This window comes from Rattus norvegicus, chromosome 5 (genome assembly GCF_021556685.1).
Source record: "Rattus norvegicus strain SHRSP/BbbUtx chromosome 5, alternate assembly SHRSP_T2T, whole genome shotgun sequence".
NCBI classification, from domain to species: domain Eukaryota; kingdom Metazoa; phylum Chordata; class Mammalia; order Rodentia; family Muridae; genus Rattus; species Rattus norvegicus.
Window position 1 is genome coordinate 127,130,280 of NC_141538.1, and position 13,836 is coordinate 127,144,115.

The window sequence follows — 13,836 nt, forward strand, 5'->3', positions numbered from 1 at the left end:
CTCCCTTTCCCAGGGCTTTTTTTTTTTCTTTTTTTTTTAGGACCAGATAAAATAAAGGACATGAGTGTGCCCAGGGACAAGGACTGGATATACAGCCTTACCTCCTTCTACCTTCATGTGTAGAGAAGGAACAGACACCTAAGAAGGACTGCAGGGTGCCCAGGCCACAACAAACCATTAGCAGGCCAGTACTCAGGGCTCCTGGGACAGCTGTCTGCCCTTGCCACCCCTCCACAGGGACTTCCTCCCAGAGTGGAAACATCAAACAGGGGGAGCAACTGCCGGGCATGCAAACCAGTGCCTCAGGCTGGGGGCTGGGATCCACAGTGTGACACCCACCATGTCCTTCAGGACCTTCTGTCTACTCCAGGCCATCATGAGCACCTCACTTCCCTCCAATCCCATCAGCCTTCTGGGGGACATCCAAAGGCATCAACGGGTATCCCCCCACACTGACTCAGGGAAGCAACATGACTCATGGCAGCTCCAGTTAACAACCGGAGAGCTAGGGACTAGCTAGAATGGGAGGAAGAAAGCCACTGCCCCTACTGCCCAAGTTCACAACCCTTCCTCGCCATCAGAATCAACGATGTCCTCTCCTCGACCCATACCTGACAGTCACCCACGGGCTCCAGAGGCTAACAAGGAGCCTGAAGGGCTGAGATAGGCAACAGCAAAAGCAGCCCAGGTGAGTGAGGCACAGGCAAAGCGGGTGGTGACTAAGCCACGAGAGGAGCAAACACCACAGTGTTGCCCGTCCTGCCTCCAACCGCCTTTGTGCGACCACAGCTGCCCGGGCATCAGTGTAGCTTGGTCCAGGCTTTTCCCCTCCCAGAGTCGCAGATCACAGGATCACAGATAGAACCCGGCTTCTTAAAACTTGCTCTCTAGTCAGCCACCTGACACAAGCCCCGATCCCCACGTATCATTTCTTGCCAAGTTTGCTGCCCCGGGTTGTCCCCCACTCATGCCACAAGCTGGCTTTGAGTACCTGATTCTACTCCTCGCTGAAACATTAGTTTAAGCGGACTCATCCCAGGCAGCTTGGGAGTATGGTCTCACTTCAAGGTAGGTGGGGGAAGCCAGCTGTAGACCCGCCCCCATCTGTAGGAAAGGTGGGGCTAACTTTCCCCTGCCCGGGGGCTAGCAGCTAGAGGCTCTTGGTATCTGAGGCCTCTGTAGTTATAATTAGGGGCATGGGGGCCATTCCCCCACTGCTGTCCCACATGGCCACACTGCTGTGTCTGTTGCTCCCTTCACAAAGAACTCTCAGCGGCAGCCAGGCGTGAAGTCTCATTTTATTCTGCCCCGAGCGGAATGGGCAGTTTTACAGAAAAGAATTTGCAGGCGAGTAAAGGTGACCCTTCAATGTCAAAAACTTTTTTTTTTATTTTAGCCCTTGGTGCTGGCTCTGCTCTGTCTGATGTGGGTCACAGTCCTCCCTGCCTGGGCCAGCAGTACACAGCAGCTGCGACATGAACAAAGGACACCTGGTCCGGTGACCAGAGAGGAGGTGCCTGGAGGAGGCATCTTCACTGAAGAGGTAGACATGCCCCAGAAGCGGGGAGGGTTGTGGTATGTTCTCACTGAGCACCAGCTGGATCTCCTTCCCTCCAAAGAGACCCCTAACCTTCTCAGAACAGATCTAAGTTGTGTGGACCTGGCTGGGGAAGGTAGCAACACCCTCCGTATGGCTCCCTCCATGTTGACTGAAAACAGAGGGTAGTAAGATCTGCAGATGGGGGTGGCTCTGACACCACCCCATCTTCTGCCCCATGCTATGTTCCCAACTTACAAGACAGCAAGCTGGGACTGTGAGCCCTTAGAGGGGTCAGGGACCAGTGACTATTTCCCAAGCTGAGTGCCTGGATCCTAGCAGATGCTCAGTAAAAGCCAAGGGCATCAAGTGGAATTAATTCAACAGCCGGATTTTGTCCATTTCTAAGTCAATGCAAGTGTGCTCTGTGAGCTGCTTCTGGTAGCTTTTTGCCTGATTTTTATGACTGTCTAGAAGCCATTTTGAAAAGTGGGTGTCAGAGACTAAGAGTCCATTACTTGTCAAATGGGAGGGTGACACTATCTGCAAAGGTTCCCAGCTCTACTGAGATCTGCACATGCCAAGGATCTCCTGGGAACTATGGTGAATGAGGCCAAGATGTTGTCCCAGGGCAGTGGCAAGCATCAGTCACAGAAATGGATGCCCAAGTCCCGGAGAGAAATTCTCACCTAGGAGTTGGGATGCCAGGAAAACTAGCAGAAGAAAGGTCACATTCACAGGCGTATAGGAATGGGTGGGAATTCACTCAGCACAAGGGACCCTGAAGAACACAGCTCAAGCAAGGGCTAGGGGCAACTGCAGGAACAGGAGGGACCAGAGAGATATCCAGACGTCAGGTCAGGTCAGCAGAGGTCAGCCAGAGTCATAGATCCCAGAACAGGGGACCTGCTGAAGACATGGAGCCGAGAGACAGCATCCGCTGTGGGGTGAATCAAACATTCATCAGAGGATCAAAACACAGTGGGCTCTTGGGGGCCTGGGTAGCACCACAGGAGGCCCATCAGACCCCAGAGATAGAAAGGGCTTCTGAGGGTCTGGCTATAACACAGGACCTCAGAAAACCCCACTCTACCTGCAGGTCAGCAGAACAAGCTACAACCAGAAGTACGTGGCTCACTGGGAGGAGGATGGCTGCCCCCCATGTGTGTTTGCTTCAGTTCCCAAGATGCTTCAGTTCACTGCCTCACTCGACCCTCCATACAATCCTATTTGGACTTGGAAAACTGAGCCCTTGAGGGGTCACATGAAGAGAGCAGTGCTGTCAGGCTAGACCCAGGAAGCAGTTTCATCTCAACCCTGGACATCAGGCTCAAAGCCCAACTCTTTGTCAGGGAGGGGGTCCCCAGGGCTGTCGGGCAGCCCGTAGTACAGATCTTCCTCCTCCTGCTCTGGTTCTTCTGCACCTGCCTGGACAGTCTCCTCCTTCATCCTCAGGGACCATGGTTGCTTGCTGGGTAGAGCTTCCTCCTGTGCCTGCCCCTCCAGGCCCATGTCCTCTGATATAGGGGTGTCATCAATCAGAGCAAAGTCACCGAAGCGATCCAGTGGACCTCTGCTGGCCCAGGGCACCTGCAGGTGTGCCTCATCTCTGTCAGGTGGGGATGGCTGGGGGCTGCGGCCTTCGCTAGAACCCACGTCCAAGTCATCGTGAAATGACGCCAAGGGTGCAGAGCCTTGGGAACACGCTGGAGGGCTGCAGAGACAAAGACCATGAGTGAAGGGTAGGCCATGAGTCACACTGTCTGGGTCCAGATCTCAGCCGCTAGCCACAGAGTCTCTATCTCTGAGTCTCCTTTAATTCCCCTGGAAATTGAGGGCAGTGGGAATCCTCTCTCAAGCGGTAGTTTCTGAGATTTGCAGAAGGTAAATTGTTCAAAGTATTTCGTACAGTGCCTGGCACAGTGGCATAGGTGCTCAAGCCACAGAGCTGTTAGGAAGGAGGGAAGGAAGGAGGGAAGGAAGGAAGAAGGAAGGAAGGAAGGAAGGAAGGAAGGAAGGAGGGAGGGAGGGAGAGAAGGAAGGAAGGACATCAGGGAAGGAGGGAGGGAGTTAGGGAGGGAGGAAGGAAGCCAGCCAGCCAGCCAGCCAGCCAGCCAGCCAAGTGCTTCATCCTGAACTTCAGGCATTCTAGATTCTTCTCTGGCCCCCCACAGTCCGTTTCACCCTGCCAGGTCCGTCTGTGTCCCTTTCTGCCTCCCCCCTCGGAACAGAATCTCCAGGAAACAAGGGGGCTGTCAAGGCCTGAGAAGGAGTTGGTGTCTAGTAATGAGAGAAGATGTGGATGAGTGGATCTATGAGAGATAGACTCAAAAATAAACAGGAACTGAGCGGTGTCAGGGACGGCTTGCCTGAGCTACAGAGCAGATCATCAACCCAGCCAGTCTTTAAATCCAAACCCTATGGTCCTGGCCTCCTGGGCTCCCGAGCATCTGGGAAAAGAAGAACTATGTGCTGGCTACTTAAAGCATTGTCCCTGTGGGGCGGAAACTCTGTCCCCACGAGAGAAACTGTTCAGGGGAGTCTAAAACCCACCGTGTATACAGTGGAATTAGCACCGAAGTCCATTAAAACCCCAGCCCAGCTTCATTTGTCTGTGGCCCTCTGCTGCCAGCTCGTGAGCCCGCTCCTATGCCGCCCACTCACCTGCTCTGAGAACGAGATTTCTCTCCCTCCTTCTCATCCAACTCTCTATGGACGACCACCGCAGCCTCCATCCAGGTCTGAGCAGAATGAGGCTCGCCTTCCTTGGCACTGCTGGTTCCTGTCTTCAGTTCGGGGGCCAGCAGTGGCCTGGGGTCCTCACTGTAGCCCATGACCTTCATTTGGATGTGAGTGAAGTCTGGGAGGCTCTGGTCATAAGCGGCTTCTTCCCACAGCCTGACGTAGGGGGGCTGGGGGCTGCGTCGGACAGACAACAGGAAAGAAGTCAGGCAGGCAGACATGAGTTTCCTCACCATGACCCTGTGTCTGCCCACGTGGAGGGATGGGCCTACTGATTTCACAAGGAAAATTTCAGGGGTATCGCTGGACCCAGGCAACAGATGATGAGGCTAAGGCCCAACTAGGTAAATTAAGTGGTCTGACCCCAAGTCAAGTTCACATAATGTCCCCAAAGGTATCCACAGCCTGTGATGGTAAAATGGAGAGGACTCGGCATGAAGGCTTGCTGAGCCAATCCTCAAGAATCACCGTTCTGGGTTCACAGTTCTGTATTGGGTAACTGCGAGCCACGGAGCGAGCCACGGAGCGAGCCACAGAGCGAGCCACGGAGCGAGCCACAGAGCGAGCCACGGAGCGAGCCACAGAGTGAACCACGGAGCAAGCCACAGCCACTACAGGCTTCTTGCCTGCAAGGCTGGGGACTGATTGCCTCTACCCTCCCTGCAACTCCAGGAGGTGCTGTGAGGAAACTGAGGCATATATATATGTAAACCGCCTTGTACATAGAGAGACACAGACCCTGCCTGCTTGGTGGACCAGGGCCATAGTGATCGTTCCCTGCTAGAGACTAGGTCCTTGTCCAGGGTCACATGACTGGGAGGTGACAAGATAAAGGAAGGAACCCCAGGTAGCCTGAGCTAGTTACGGGCCCTGGGATAGTGTTTAGGGTGGCCGCTGTTTCCCACTGGGACACTTTTCCCTGAGTATCAAACTACCCCAAGCAAGCAGAGTGGCTCTCAGCGCCCCCTAGCTGCAGAGCCTGTAACCTGGCCTTTGGAGCTTGGGAGTCACTGCTCAGGGGATTAGGGGAAGCCAAAGGGCTCTCAGCTGTGCTCCAAGCCAGAACCAGGGCTCAGCACCTCCGGGATGGCGCGGTGGGGGGTGACGGGGTTCGGGGTGGTGGGGAGGGGGGGCAGGCTATGACCAAATCAGGCCAGGATTCACCCCTGTCTCCTTCACTGACTCCCAGTGAGATCTGAGGTTTGTGTTTCTCTGAACCTCCATTTCTACATGTATAAAATAGGGATGGCAGTGTTAACACATAAAACTGAGAGTTTGAAACCACCTCTGATTTCAAAGAGTGTGTTCTCAGAAAACTTGAGGCAAAGAGGAAACTGGATAGAGCAAGACAGAAACACAGGCGCCCAATCCACACGTCCTCCTCTCCCTCCTGATTCCTTCTTGCTCTCCTCCTCTGCACTTTTGACAGGAGGCTGGACTGAGAGCCATTCCTCCTGCACTTACCTCTTTACTTCTGAAAGCCCAGTCTCCAGCAGGCTCAGGGCCTTTGGGGACAACATGCCTTGGAAGTCAGAGTCTGCCGGCACAAAGGTGATCTGTTAGGAGAGAGGACATGATCTCTGCAGTTGACCAGGGCTGGAGCTAGCTGTCACTCCACAGCTGGCTACTTGGCCCAGAGCCTCTGCAAGCTTCTCTGCACATTGTACACGAGAAGGGGACCTGGAAGGGCCTCTGCTGATGTCAGAGTTCCCGTTTGTAACTCAGCTCCAATGAGTAGGCAGATCTCCAGGCTTCTGTCCACACTATGTTCTCCTTTCCCTGGACAATCCCTGGAGAACCTGGCATATGCAGACACCTTTGTGAGTAACAGAGACACCTGCCCTGGAGACCTGGCCCATCATTTCCCTGAGGTCTCCACAAAGGGTGCTCTCTCTGCACCTGGTGAGTGGAGAGCCAGCCACTGACCTGCACTTCACAGGGCACGGCTGTAATGGGGAAGCAGAGATACACATGGATGGAAGTGTGCCAAGTGCCATCCCTGAACGTTCCGGATCAAGCAGCAGAGCTGCAGGGATGGCCACTGGGGGTGGGAAGGCAAGCCATGAAGGAGGGAGACAGGTGACACAGTCCTGGAGGGTCCAGGAGACAGATCCTTACTGTGGGTCCTAGGAGCCATCCGTCCTTCCAGAGCCTCCTTGAACTCTTGGGGTTAATGAAAGAAACCTCCAAGAGACACCTGCTCCTCCATGCTCAGAGAAACACTGTGAACCACAACCAGGAGATGGGCGACAGCAAAATACAAGGAACAGAGGCAACAGCATGCGTCAGCCTTCGGAAGGAAGTTCCAATGCAAGTTATGGCAAAGATGAACTTTGAAGGCCTGGTGCTGAGTGAAATATGCCAGGTTGGGATGGGGTAGAGACAAACACTGTGAGATTCCACTTTCCTGGTGCACCAAGTTGTGAAAATCAGAGAGGCAGAGAATAGGCTGGTGGCTCCCCAAGACTAACAAGAACAGTAATGGGGCACTGTCCCATGGTGCATGTACATCTTTTATTTCCCGGTTTGGAAAGAGTTCTGGAGATGGGCTGACCACATTGCGAATGTGTCTAATGCTTACCCATCATGTATCCTATGCTTTTAATAGTCTGTGTCCCAAGAGGGCTGGGAGGGCTCCTTGAGTAATACAGAGGACACTCACAGCATGCTACATGGATTTTCTCAGAAAATCACAGCCTGGTCCTACTGAAGTCCAAGCCACTGAGCTTACAAGTCTGAACACTTTTCATGCAACATCTGATGAGCCCAGTGAATGGCTCCAGATTCATAAACAGCACCCTCTGTCTCTTCCCACAGAGTTCAGTGAGGGAGGGATGCGCTGTGCACCAGCAAACCTTCATGATGATGGAAAGATGGGAGGGGGTGAGTAGAGGAGCTTTTACAATCCTGAGGAGGACCACTCGCTCCCTGCCAGGTGTCTAAGCATCTTACGAAGGATTCTCTATGGCCAGCTGGTTCATGGTTCAGACAGCAGCAGCATCTGCTCCATTATAATCATCATCGCCATCATCATCATCACCACTACCACCATCACCACCATATCCCTCATACCATCACCACCATTTCTATCATTATCATCATCATCATCATCACCATCATCATCACCAACATCATCACCATCATCATCACCAACATCATCAACATCACAAGCATTATCATCCTCACCATCATCACCACTACCATCATACTCACTATCACAACCGTTCCCATCACCACCATCACCATTTTCATCATCATGGTCATCGTTGCCATCACCACCACCACAATCATGACCACCTCATGGACATGAGAAGCATGGAGGAGACAAAGAGGAAACAGCATCTTAGAACACAGATTTCTTTCCTAAAGAAAGAGGAAGGACTCACGAACTGAAGATCAGAAGGAAGGATCAGACCTGGAAACCCTCAGAACGCCAGGCTAAAGTTTCAACCTTTATTCACAGCCATGAGCATTCCAGAGGAGTTTTCCCTGCAGAGAGCACCCATGAGATCTGAGTTCAGGCTGAACACTGACCAGTCCCAAGAAGCAAGAAGCATAGAGAGGGACGCCCACAGAAAGGACTGGGGTTTCAACTCCCTGGTCCTGGTTTTGAGCTCCAGCACAGCAGACAAAGTAAGGACCAGAGGATGTGGAGCCAAGGCTCTGCTCTCCCTGTTGCTCAACGCCTTTTTCCCCACTCCCCTGTTCCCAGCTCAACATCCAGGCTCAGCATCATCAACAGCTCCCCACACTAGATTTACCCTGGCTCAGTTCTCCCTTGATCCATGCCTGAGTCCCAGGTGAGTACCAGATCTAACCAGGTTTGTATTCAAACCCTAACGGAGCAGCCACGGTGAGGAGTGGGAGCCCTTTCTCCCTCCTGCCCCACTTTGACGGCTCTAACAGTCTGAGTCTCTACCACCACCACCACGACCTTCCAGGGCCAGCAGCATCATCTGAAGAACAAGGTCTCTGCGCCTGCTTCACACAGGCATGGAGCCCTCCATCCCCACAGCACCCTTTGCTTCCTTCCACTTGGCCATGCCAGGCATTGGGGGCGACTCTACCAAGGTCACAGACTTGGCACAGGGCACAGGGACTTGAGTTGGGGTCTAAGGGACTCCAGGAGGTATGGGTTTCCACCACCATACAGCACATGGGCCTTCAACAGTTATTCATTAATACTCAGCCCCACCCCCACATACACTGTGCTGTCACTCAGTCTCCGCCAGCTGCCTCTAGGAAGGACGCTGTCCTTTCAACCACTCTACCCTCCCCTGGGTGGGGACGTGGTGGCTCTGGCCTTAAGGCCCTCTTCTCCCAGTGACCTCTGCTCAGGACATTGAGCACCTAGAGGAGAGTTGACTGTAAACTGCTTTATAAATGGCTCCAAACCAGTTCCGACTGCCCAAGCTCCAGATATAAGTGACATGACAGCCCTGGGCTGGCTACAGAGGTGGCAGGACTGGGAGAGGCTGGGACCTGGCTCCAATTCTTAGAACTCCTTCTGGGTACTCCCACCCCCAAAGAAGGGAGGGGTGGAGGAGGCTGGGAGGATAAGGCTGTTAGTATCAGGTTCAGTGGGACCTCAGATGTCCGTCCCCCTCTCCCACACCATCCTCCTGACTCACATTGTACAGGTGAGGAAGCTGAGGCTCAGAGAATGAAGTTGCTCAGACTCCCAGGCACTTAGAGGCAGAGCACAAGTTAGACATCCTGTTGCTCTCTCTCCATCCCTGAGTCTGACATTGCAACAATCACTCCACCTCTCTGGGCACTGAAGCTCTACAACACCTGAAATATTCACTCCTCAGGGCTGTGTAAGGATCAAGAATGAAAGCAGCAGCTGATGTTTAAACACAACACTACAGTTGCAGCTATGCCCTTCCTTCCCTGCCTTCCACACATCATACCTGGGTTAGCTCAGGCTTATGTGGAGCTGAGATTGGGGAGCATTTTACAGAGGGAAGTGCTATGTCTCAGAAAGACCCAGCACAGCCGAGCCCACAGGAGCTGGAGCCCTGGGTGCTCACCACGGCTTTTTAAAGCAAGCTCCAACCCAAGGTCTGTGCATGTGCTTCAGGGTCTGTAGGACAAAAGGAACGAAAGAAAATGCAGAGCTCTTGGGACGTGGTCCAGGTGAGCTGTGGATTCAGGCTTGGCAGACAGCAAATGCTGGCCAACTTCTGATCACACAGGGACAGTGCATAGATCTCATTGTGTCCCAGTGATGGCTGGCTCCAGGTCCGGACACAGGGACTTCTGACCAGCTACCGTGAGAGATGAATGGATAAGCAGAGGATATTCCCCAGAGCAGAGAGAACACAGAAAGTCCAATGGAAAGAACACAGCAGTTGGAGGACAGGGGTTGGTGCCAAAGACCATGAGATCCACCTGTCCTTCTGCCCCCTCTCAGCCCCCCTACCTTAGGATAGCATTGGCACATGCTCCAGAGGACACCCCCAATCACCATGATGCTGCCCATGGCATAGAAGGTGCCGTAGACTTGGGGTCGATCGTGGCTCATAAGGAATGTGCCCAGGGATAGCAGGAAAAGGCCCAGCACGATGAAACCGATTCGGAAGGTCTTCTCGTCAGCCATGGTGGCTAACCGGCCACCAGCAGAGAGCTGCCCACAATCCTACTCAAACGTTGAGCAGGCTTGCAAGGAGCGATGACACAGTAGATGGCTGAGAACCACAGCGTAATGCACAGAGCCAGGAATGATCCCCACGCATCCAGCTCGCAGCCCTGGGCCCAGCAGTTCTGCAGGGCAGGTGACACGCTTCAGTGGGCCCAAGGTCCCAGCCATCTACCTTCCTTCCTGCCTCTCTCCTCCCCTCTGGGCCCAGCTGTTTGGAGCTTGTGAATCTGAACATGGGACAGAGGCAGAGGAGGGCTGGGGGAGGTCACAGGGGCTGGGCTAGCCATGGCTTTGACATCATCACCTCATTTGCCTACTGTGGAGCTGAGCCCAGACAGGCTTTGCACCTCCCAGCTCTGGGAGGTGTGGGTGGGGCCATGGCAGCTTTCAGAACACACAGTCTGACAGCTTAGACACCTAAAGACACCTTCTCAAGGACACCTGATCATATAGGCCTATCAACAGGATGGTCACCATCCTAGATGCCTCTGTTTGATTCAACTAAGGGGACAGGTGCCATCTCACAAATGAGGATGCAGGCATAGACAGGCAGCCTGACCAAAGTCACAGATAAGAACAGCAGCTGAGACTAGAGCAGAGAGGCTGTGTGTCTCACGAGCATGACCCTAGTCAACCACAGCATAGGTGAACACAGGGGCAGGCTGGAGCAGCCACACCCATGATGGTCTTGGATCTGTGTCTGCAGCTGTGGAGTGTATGCTCACCAGCTGTGTCTTACTTTCCTCCTCCATAAGGGGAGGAAGGAGGGGGAGACAGTAGCCAGGACCAAGCTGGCTCTAGGCCTTCTCTCCTATATCACCTTCACAGTTCACATACAGCTCAGCCCTGCATGTCATGGGGGCTGAAGTGAACTGGTGCCCTTGCAGATTGACCAACCAACTGGCTGACTGACTGAAACTCTACTTTACCTGGAAAGCCATCTTCGCCGTAAGAATGGCAGTCTGATGGGGAAAGTCAGACTGGCTCCCATGGCTGCCACTGCAGAGACCCAGAACTACCACAGGTGCTCAGAGCATGGCAGCGGGAGATCTCGAAAGTGAGTAGCTCAGGCTGTCGACGAGCTCCCTGAGTCCCTGCATTCGGGAGCTTTCCTGGATGGGCTGTGCATATCCCCCCTGCCCCATCTGCCACTCATGGATCTCTGCCAGCACACTTGCTCATGGGGTCCCTGCTCTCTCTGTCACCCCCCATTACTGTCCCCCAGCTCTGTCCCCTGCACTTCACAGTTTGCAGAGGGCACCAGAAACTGGGAACAGACACTTTGAGAAAACTGCCCAGGTGCCAAGTGTCTGGTCACTGCCAGTCTCATCCCTGGGGTGAACTTAGGCACTGGACTTAAATATTGTTGCCTGTGGCTTGCAAAGTGGCCGTTTGGCCATCTCCCTTTCCAGTACAGTGACATAGTAGAGGGAAATCCATTTGAATTGTGTCTGGCAAGGGGCCTCTAGGGGAGCTATTGGAATCATCTTCAAGAGGCTTGGAGACAAGAGATGCCATGAGTGCAGAGTAGCCTAGCTGGTACCCATCCTTAAACAAGAACGAGGCCCAGGGCCACCTAGCTATGCTCCTGGTGGACCTCTGCCACATCCTCGGAGGCTTCTTGTGCCCCCTGGTGGCCTTGTGTGTCTGGCACAGCGATGTCACGTCCTCTGGGGGCTGCCTCTGTGTGCCCAGACCCACGCCCACTTCCCAGATAAAGCCTGGAGAGTGACAGATCAGTCAAGATCTTCCCAAATGCTTCAGAGCACTAGCGAATGGATCTAGCTTCAGCCATTCTGGAGAGGGCTGGACATTTCTGCCTATCTTTTCTTTCTGTGCCATAACCAGGTCTCTCTTTGCCCCATTTCTCAAAATACCTTCTCCTAAAGCGATGGTAGCAACAGCGAATAAGAACGTGTGAGCGAAGTTAGTGCTGGTTTAAATGAGTGATCTCTGCAGGAGTTATAGTAAGAGTTAAATGGCCACAGGGCGGGACTAGCCTAGGCAACACAAACTAGACCCCCAAGGCGAGAGAGGGGAAACATTCTCAAGGTTGGGGGGAAGGGATGGGAGGGTGGAGATGGTGGTTAGGGGAGGAGTTGGGGAAGGAGGGTGAATATATTCAAAATACATTGTATGAAATTCCCAAAGGACCAATACAATATTTTTAAAAGAATTAAATGTCCAATGCTGTGTTCTCCTGGGTAGACACGACGCCAAGGCGATTCATAGTGGCTTGTTGTTGTACCCATAGATGGATGTCTTTCTCGGCCTCATTGGAGGATTTCTCTTTGTGGTGGACCCTGGGCTGTTGAGTGTGCTGGGCTGAGGGTGAGTCTGGGCCCTGGATGGATTGTGGTTTTCCCATCCCTCCCCCAGGGCTCAGGGATCTTCGCATAGGGATGGACAAGGGGATTGTGGGATCCAACGGTGGTAGATGACATGGAGGGTGGGGGAGCAAGGGACACAAGGTTTTCTGGACAAGACGGGGCAGTTGCACCTATGAGCCAGTAGTAATTGTGACATCACTCTTAGGATCTGCACTGGCTCTGGCTAGGCAAGCTCACAGCATGGAGCGAGGAGGGTGAGCCTGGGTCTGACCGCTGACCAGGGAACTGGGGGGCTGCTGGGAGGACAGTGAGTCCATTTGCTTTAGTGATGTGATCTCTGGTGGATCAACCATACTTGGGGTAGCCCCGCTCCCTAACTCCCAGGAGCTGAGCTCTATGGGGAAAATCAAACGGAAGAAGGAAGAAGGGCTTGGCCTTGGGTGAACAGGAAAGAGGTGGTCACGAGGCAGATGCGAAAGGGGTTGTTTGTGAGATCAGGGTGCATCATGGGAAATTCTCAAAGATTTTGTAACAGAGTTAATGAAAAGGACAAAAAGAAGTCAATGGGATTGGATTCTGCTAGAGGCAGTTCCTACTCTCACAGCAGAGTCCACTCTGGTTCTGACCTTCTTCCTTGTATCAAGAGGAGCTCCAGGAGTGGTCGGAGAGTCCGTGATCTTCCAGCAGAGGGCGTGTTAAATGCTGTCTTCTCGAAGACTTGCCCAATCTGTGGCCAGTAACTATGAATGCAGCCTAACACCAAATTGTAAACTTACTTAAAACGAGAGACTTGTTCATGCTTCTTTTAAAAACTCAGTTGTCCCATTCTCAGTGTGATCGTTGTGAATGACAGTGTTCTATTGCAACTCAAAGAGTTGAGCATGCCTGACGGAATTGCGGGTCCCGGAGTGAGCTGCCCAACAAGCTACTCCAGGCCAGGAACACCGGGCACAAGCAGAAATCCAATCCTGGAAACACAAGGCTCGAGCTGAGGGGCTGGAGTCTGTCAGAAACAGAGTTGCATTCCAGCCAGGTTCTGGAAACCGGCCTCTGCTTAGGCTCCTGGCATACAGAGCACTCTGAGGGCTGAGGCTCGATGGTGGACATGGCTTTCAGGACGGAGTAGACAGCTTCAAGGGTGGAGTGTGTCTCTCCGGCAGCTGTGATGAAGAGGGATCTGCATGATGACCAGCCCATAGAGCACACTGCCCATGGCAGCCATCTTCTGGATCCTTCCCGGGCCCCCACCCCGACTCCTCTCTCCCCAAATCCTGTTATCTCTGCCGTCCATAAACAAGAATCCAGTCACTCCTCGCCTTCTACTCTCCTCTCCTTGTCACTGGTCTCGGCTTTTACTTGGCCCCTGAAATCTCATGTCTGGTCTGCCCAGAACCCAGGAATGGCAACCTGACTTCTCAGAGTAAAAGCCTGGAGGTGGCCCATAAGTCCGTGGACCATTTTCTTGTGCTGCCTGCTCATCACCCCTCCAGGCTATCAATCACCCCAAGGTCACTCTGGCTCCATGCTCTTCTTGGAATGCACTGACACCCCACCCCAGGGCCTTTGCACCTGCTGTTTCTTCT

The 13,836-nt window shown here is 53.3% G+C and overlaps 1 protein-coding gene across 1 annotated transcript; it reads right to left on the reverse strand.

Moving 5' to 3' along the window:
- Positions 1-1,280: 1,280 nt before the first annotated feature.
- Positions 1,281-10,080, reverse strand: Bsnd (barttin CLCNK type accessory subunit beta). The gene is given in 4 exon segments (NM_138979.2): positions 1,281-3,251; positions 4,202-4,456; positions 5,744-5,835; positions 9,705-10,080. Coding segments are annotated over 4 exon segments (927 nt in total). The 5' UTR covers positions 9,882-10,080; the 3' UTR covers positions 1,281-2,848.
- Positions 10,081-13,836: the final 3,756 nt, after the last annotated feature.